Source organism: Helianthus annuus, chromosome 6, assembly GCF_002127325.2.
Source record: "Helianthus annuus cultivar XRQ/B chromosome 6, HanXRQr2.0-SUNRISE, whole genome shotgun sequence".
In the NCBI taxonomy this organism is placed as follows: Eukaryota; Viridiplantae; Streptophyta; class Magnoliopsida; order Asterales; family Asteraceae; genus Helianthus; species Helianthus annuus.
Window position 1 is genome coordinate 12,644,635 of NC_035438.2, and position 7,469 is coordinate 12,652,103.

Consider the following 7,469-nt stretch of genomic DNA (forward strand, 5'->3'; position numbering starts at 1 on the left):
GATAGTTGTAACTGAATTTAGGTCGATTAGTATAAATAGGGGTTTGCAGTAGTTTGTAGTTAGTTCATTACTTTCAATTTCTTTGTAATTTCTTTCTTGTAATTCGCTTTCATATTCAATAATATTCAATCGTTAATCGTTGATTCAATTCTCTGGGTCAATTTCTTGGTTGTTTTTCTGACATTATATGTTTCGAATTCAATTATTAGTTTTGTTTAGCGTTTCTTCGTCCCGTCATATACCGAAGTAAATAGTTAAAAAGTATTAATGAGAAACAGACAGTTGCACTATGGAGAGATTAACTAACGGGTCAACACAAAATGGACCTAAGTTAGATACATTTTTGTAGTTACCCTTAAAAATCTATCTTAAACACCACTGGAGTTGGCGTTCCAGTGGCATGGCAAAACCTTTTAATACACTAAGTTTGAGGTCGTTGGTTCAAGTCTCACAAGGAGCAAAAAAATCATCGTTAAAAAAATCTGTTTTAAACGACCTGGGCCAAAGTTATCGAGCCAGCCGATGAACCAAGTGAACTGATGATGTAGGCCCACATAAAAACATTAATATATAGCAGCGAACAATCTGAAAACAGGCCCAAACCAGATAAAAACAATGAATTAAATATTTAAGTGTTAATGAGCTTGGGCTTAACAGTTTGTCGTCAGTGGGGAGGTGGGCCGTGGGATGCTACGTAGGGCTAGAGATGGGCATTTTCGGGTATTTTTATAACCCGGAACCGGTTCCAACCCGGAACCGGGTATGGGTACAAGTGAATGGAACCGGGTGGTTAGTGGAACCGGGTCCGGGTATAACCCGGGTACACGTCATTTTTTTTAGAACCGGTAGAACCGGGTTCGGGTACTATAGAACCGGGTCCGGGTACTGTGCAGAACCGGTTACGGGTACTGACCAGAACCGGTTCCTCTGCGTATTTCAGAAAAAGTGGCTGACGGCTACTGTTGTAACCGGTTCCGTCTGAAAAAGTTGTTTTTTTTTTTAAATTTTGACCGTTATAACCGGTTTTGAATTATAAAAATCGATTATTTCATCAAACTCTCAACACATTTCCAATTTTCATCTTCCATCACTCTTCTTTCCCATTTACATTCAAACAATCAAACCCGAGTTATCTTTTGTTCGTAGCGGAAAATGTTCCCATCTTTTGAAAGTTGGACTTGACCGGGTGTCAAATCTTTGAGAGCTTTGCAATACTTTTTCGCATGCTTCGTTAAAGTAGAATTAGAATCCTTGCCTAACAAGGAGCCACAATGCTTGCATTGAGCCTTTTGCGAACCATCGCTCATCTCGACTAAATCCCAATTGCACCAAACATCCATATTGCGGCTATGCGATAATGTTCCCACCACAAATGGAGCATTTGAACCTTTTGGAACATTATTGACGGATGGGGAGTTTGTGCTTTTAGAGTTCTTGGAAGCCATTAGAAATTTGTAAAGAAGGTGAAGAAATAGATAAAAGAAGAAGATGAGTTGTGAAAAAAAAAAAAGTGTGTTATTTATAGTATAACCGGTTCCAACGGTCATAAAGGAACCGGTTCCAACGGTCAGAATTGCATTTAATGAGTTACCATATTTCCAAGGAACCGGGTACAACGGTCTGATCCGCATAAGAATCGGTTCCAACGGTAACATACCGGGTACAGATAGGAACCGGGTACGGGTAGAAACCGGGTACGGATAGGAACCGGGTACGGTTGACTTTTTTTAGAAAAAATGGGAACCGGGTAGTACCCGTCGGGTTTTTTAAACCTGGGACCGGTTCCTCTGAGCATCGGGTAGGAACCGGAACCGGGTCCGGGCCGGGTCCACTGGAATCGGGTAGGAACCGGTTTTTATGCCCATCTCTACGTAGGGCTCTGTTTTATAATTATAATCTTACTAAAAGTTCAAGAAGTTTTATAAATTAAAAAGTATATAATTAAAAGATTATATACATTTCTTCAAATTAAAAAAATGTTCAAAAGAGTCAAAGGTTGATATATTTTTTAAACAAGGTGAAAGAAAAAAGAACTATGAGAATGCTTAAAAGGAGAAAAATATTTTAGAGAGGAAAGAGAATAAAAGACTATTTGTCATTACTTATAAAAGATCTATACAATTTTTTAAAGCGGCGCAGCTTGTTGCTCGCTTATCTGCGATATTGGATGTAAAGTGTACTTAGAAAGTTGAATAAAAAAATAATAAAAAAATAAAAAAGAACCCACGAAAAAATCAGTTGTAAAAAAAGGAGTTGAAATCTTATTTATGAAAAAAATAAACAAAACGTAGCATAAAAGATAATTTGATCAGAAAAAGAAAGTGGCCCAGGCATTTGAAAAGAAACCAAAACTCTTTAAAACATGTTTTGCATGCAATTGGAATTGGTCTTGGATTTTGGGAGGGACATTAAGAGCATGAAGCGTCATGTGGTAATGAAGTCAGCAACATCAGAAGGGTGGCGTGGTGTCAAAAAACGCGAAATGAAATGGGGCTTGAAAGGGTGGCAACGTGTCATACATATTTTATATTTAAGAAATAAAACAAAATCCTCCATCCAATAAATAACCACCACCTCATCGTCACCAAAACCTCCACGCCGGTGAAGAAGATGCCGCCCCCTCCCCCACGCCATGCTCCACGCCGTCCAAGGGGTGGTGTCGTAGCGTGGTTGAGGCCTCCACGCCTCTTCCACGATACCCACACTGTATGGTCTTATGGTACAATGGCATGGCGTGATAATAAGAACTTGAGATTTTTAAGGTTTCATGTTTAAACCTAACTCAAGGGGGATTTTTCCTTAATGGTGGGTTTTCTCCTTAATGGTGTTCTTGAGTGAGTCAGGTTTCGAGCGTTAAAATCTGTATGCACGGTTGACATCCCGTCTCAGAAAGGTTCACTCGGGTATTGAGGGTACTTTCAGACGCTGTTAAAAAAAACGTCTTGCATTACGAGCAAATGTCATACTTTGCAAATGATTTTCTTTTTTTCCTCGTAAGAGCATTCACATTGGAACCTTATAATAAAAATATTGATGGAGAGTCAGATTTTATAGATTTAAAAAAAAATAAACACCACTTAGAAGAAAATGTGTTTTTTAGTTAAAGTATAGAGATAGAAAATGAAGGCGTGAATGTGCATTCTTTAAGAAAAGTTTTAAAATATTTTTTTGAGTTATTGCAACGAATAAATCTATCAGGGATAACTAAGCAAACCGACTACAAAAGATTCATACTCCAGCCATAGCATTGACAGCCGAACTTGATGAAATATATAAAAAACTAGTGGGACTCCCCGCGCTACGCCGCAGGAACACGGTTGATATCAATTCGGTTCATTACCGTAACGATACTTGCTAGAGCAACTAAAAAAATAAAACAAATAAGTCGAGTTTTACATTGATTAAAAACGATTAAACAAACACGGGCATCGGTTTCGATAATAGTGTTACCAGTAACGATGTTCGGTGGTAAGCGACGAGAATTGGTCAGTATCGGCTTGTCTCATTACCGACACGACACGGACACTCGATATATCAATCAAAAGAGAAAAGCCAACAAAAAAGGTGTGATATGCCTAAAAGTATATCGACACGTGTTTTACATCGATCCAATAAGCCGTGGAAACAAATATCCACGGTTCAATGATACCGATATCCCTACCGATGTTGTTCGATCGGAATCTATATTGTTGGAACGGTAGGCGTCCAATTCGTCACTGTACTGATACACACTATAATTTACAATAAACAAGTTACCCTAGCAAATACAACTTTGTTTCAAAACTATAAAATCGAATATGTACCACTACCCAAGTTGTTTAGATGGTATTGGTTCAATTCGCCACCATAAAAAAAACCAATTATATTTGACCCCCTTAGATTTAAAAAAAAAAAAATTATAATGGAAGCGTAGATAAAAATAAATAAATCATAAAAGTAAATTTAGAATTTTATAAAACACTACATTGTATAAATGTAATAACGAAAAGAAAAAAACATTAATTTATATAAAAATTTGATAAGATGCACGTTTATGCTTCGATTACTTATACATTACTACTCACCACTTCGTTTTGAAAAAAAATTGTATCAAGACGTAAATAAAAACATGTACGCCACAACAACATACTTGATAATAAAATATCATATAATAAAAGGTATAAGAGAAAAAAAACTATAGTCAATTTAATTTTAATAATAAAATAATAAAAAATAAATAATATAAAATACATACAAATAGGAGAGATACATAGTCACTAAATAACCACCATCATCATCATCATACTCAGTAAATCCATCAATAGCAAAACTAAGGTAGGGTCTGAGGAGAGTAAGATGTAGACAGTCTTACCTCTACCCCGTAGGAATAGAGAGGCTGCTTCTAGTGAGACCCCCGGCTCGATAGTAGTTTTGCATCAAGCATTAGACACAAGACACATAACACTCAACAACCGGGACAAAAACTAATTAATGTATATACTCTTTTGTCTTTCGGCTATGAACGCCACCACATGATATATGATTAACCAACTCCCTGTTTTAACGTTATTTTTATTGATCACCAAACTCAAGTAACAACAACAAGATGCTGAAAACCAATACATCAGAAAGTTCACCCAATTACTAAATCATACAAAATAATACAATGAAAACCCCCGACTACTTAACTATTTTCTAATCGAACCGGCACTAAGCGAGTGTCAAGCACGTTCTGGTTGTTTTATAAAAAAGATATTTTCGGGGCCATCCGACTTATGGCTATATCACGTGATTCTCAAGGACAGGGGTGCGGCATAATAGCGGGGCCCTACCCTTCCCTTAAACTTTTCGCTCAATAACGCCGGTATATAATTCTTGTATAAATTTTTTTGGGGCATATACGTATTCGACCCGCCGGTTTTATAATTCCCCCTTCCGAACTTTTTGCTCAATAGTGCCCAGTATGTAGTTTTCGTATAAATTTTTTTTGGTATATACATTTTCGACCCCCTCGGTTTTATAATTTTTTTTTAGATACATACGTTTTTGACCCATTAGTTGGAAATCTCAAGCTTTGCCACTGCTCAGGGACCTCAATCATGAATCACATCCTCTTCTTCATCTATATATATCCCTCACTATCATCACAGATCTACAATCGCCATGGCCCCAAAAGTCAACAGTCTCCTTTTCACTCTCGTCTCCGTCGTCTTCATCGCCGCCGGCGTCAGATCCGTAAGCTCTTCACCTTCCTTCCATCATTATAATCAAAGTTACTATTAATATTAATATAAATACAAAATAAAATAATGCAGGCTGATCCGGATTGTGTATACACCGTATATGTTCGAACAGGATCCATCATAAAAGCCGGCACCGATTCCAATATGACGTTGACGCTATACGACGCCGGCGGGTACGGTATAAGGATCAATAATCTAGAAGCCTGGGGCGGTCTGATGGGCCCCGGGTATGACTATTTCGAGAGGGGCAATTTGGACATTTTCAGTGGCAGAGGTCCTTGTTTGACCGGACCACCCTGTGAAATGAACATTACCTCCGACGGCACCGGAGCTCACCACGGTTGGTACTGCAACTACATCGAGGTCACCACTACCGGTGCTCACATCCCTTGCGCACAACAGACGTTTACAGTCGAACAGTGGCTTGCTACCGATACGTCGCCTTATGAGCTTACTGCCATCAGGAACTACTGTGGATCCGATGCTGCTGTCTCCGGTCACCGGATTTCTTCATCGGTTTCTGATGTGTGAGATATGCTTGGTTCATTCAGGGTCTGTTTTGTAATTTTTGAGCTCGTGATTCCCACAATAAAATCATTCACTTTGCATGTGCGTGTTTGTTTGGGAGCAAAATATAAAATGCTATTGCCTCATTGGTAAAAGTGGCTTTTGTACATTTTTTTTCTAGTTAAAATGATTTTATTTATGGATGTAACAACCAGCATTATTGTATCATGATATTATCCACTTTGGGCGGAACGAAATACCATCTCCTCACGGATTTAAAACGTATCATCATAGTGAAGGTATCTTTATAAGGAAGCCTTCGTTCCTCTTCATAACCAATGTAGGATGTTACAATTCACCCTCCTTACGGGGCTAGTGTCCTCGCTGGCACACCAGTCCCTGGCTCTGATGCCATCTGTAACAGTCCACCGTAACAGCACCATGATATTGTCCACTTTAGCCGGAATAAACCATCCTTACCTTACGAATTTAAAACATGTCATGATTATAAAGATGTCAAGCCCCTTATAAAAAACATTCGTTTCCCTTCACAAGCAACGTGAGATGTTACAAACAAAGTTTTGATAGTAATAACCATTTAAATATATGTCACACGTATTTTTCACACTTTTCTATTTTAATAATGAAACCGGCCCTTACCTACCGACCAAAAGGAAATGAAGATTTTGGTCAAAAGTTGCCATTGATGAAAAATTAGTGCTCATCCATCTGTCTACCCCTCAAGGTATTTGTTTTATACATTGAATGATGTTAAATGCTTTGGACGGGTCCTAGTAGGCGATTACTTGTATGGTTATGCTATCAATGTTTCTTTATTGTTTTTAAATTGTCCCATGTGTTGTCAAGGTGTTTTGAAAAAAAAAAATTATGTTAAAACATAGACTAATTAAAAGTGTACATAAAAAATAAACATGAAAACGTGTTAGATTTGACCGACTCACTCCAGAAAAAATAAATACGTGAAAACGTCGGTAAACCGAAAACGTATATAATAATAAACATAAGAACGTATTATATTTGACCCGACTAATTTCTGTGAAAAATTTTACGTCGAAACGTAAATCAACTTGAATTTATACCCACTTGTGCATAAAAATAAACACGTAAAACTCGATCACAAAGGCTTTAAAAATTTAAAGGGTTTTAAGTGTCAATACTAAAAGTTGAAAAATAAAAGTATAAAAAATACAAAAAGAAAAAAAAAAGGAAAATAAGTCACTATTCACCGAAGTTGATAATTGTATATAACTAGTAGATGCCCCGCCCGCGTTGCGGGGCGATGACTGAATAATTCTCAACCAATTAAAAAAAGACTACTATAATTTTGCTAGGAAAAAAAAAAACAAAAACGATGATAAGACCGTAATTTTGGGTTGGGGCAAAACTGTAATTTTTCAGGACTAATGAGCCAGTGTTAGGCGACTCCTTCACACGAAAAAAAATTAAATCGAGTAAACCAATTAAAACAAAAAACCTTTATAGTTTTGGTAAAAAAACTAAAACGACGGGGAAAACGTAATTTTTAACTGAGGGCCAAATCATAATTTTAATTCGGGGATAAATCGTAAACTAAATGGACCAACGGGGGATTGCCAGGAAGCTGCCGGCACGACTGTAATTTTACATTGGGGGCAAACTTGTAATGTTACCAGGAAAACAAACAAAAACGATGGGGAAAATGCAAATTTAAGTTGAGGGCAAAATCGTAACCTGGCTTTA

General features: G+C 37.4%; 1 protein-coding gene across 1 annotated transcript; it reads left to right on the forward strand.

Moving 5' to 3' along the window:
* The first annotated feature begins 5,067 nt into the window (after nt 1-5,067).
* LOC110864737 (PLAT domain-containing protein 3) lies at nt 5,068-5,943 on the forward strand. Its single transcript, XM_022113863.2, has 2 exons — nt 5,068-5,214; nt 5,295-5,943. Exons 1-2 carry the CDS (start codon nt 5,143-5,145, stop codon nt 5,751-5,753), a joined length of 531 nt encoding a protein of 176 aa, XP_021969555.1. The 5' UTR covers nt 5,068-5,142; the 3' UTR covers nt 5,754-5,943.
* Nucleotides 5,944-7,469: the final 1,526 nt, after the last annotated feature.

Bases quoted from the DNA above. Each gene is read 5' to 3' on its own strand.
- LOC110864737 (XM_022113863.2), top strand. From the start codon at position 5,143: ATGGCCCCAAAAGTCAACAGTCTCCTTTTCACTCTCGTCTCCGTCGTC. The intron at 5,215-5,294 runs GTAAGCTCTTCA...AAAATAATGCAG, and splicing joins TCGCCGCCGGCGTCAGATCC to GCTGATCCGGATTGTGTATA.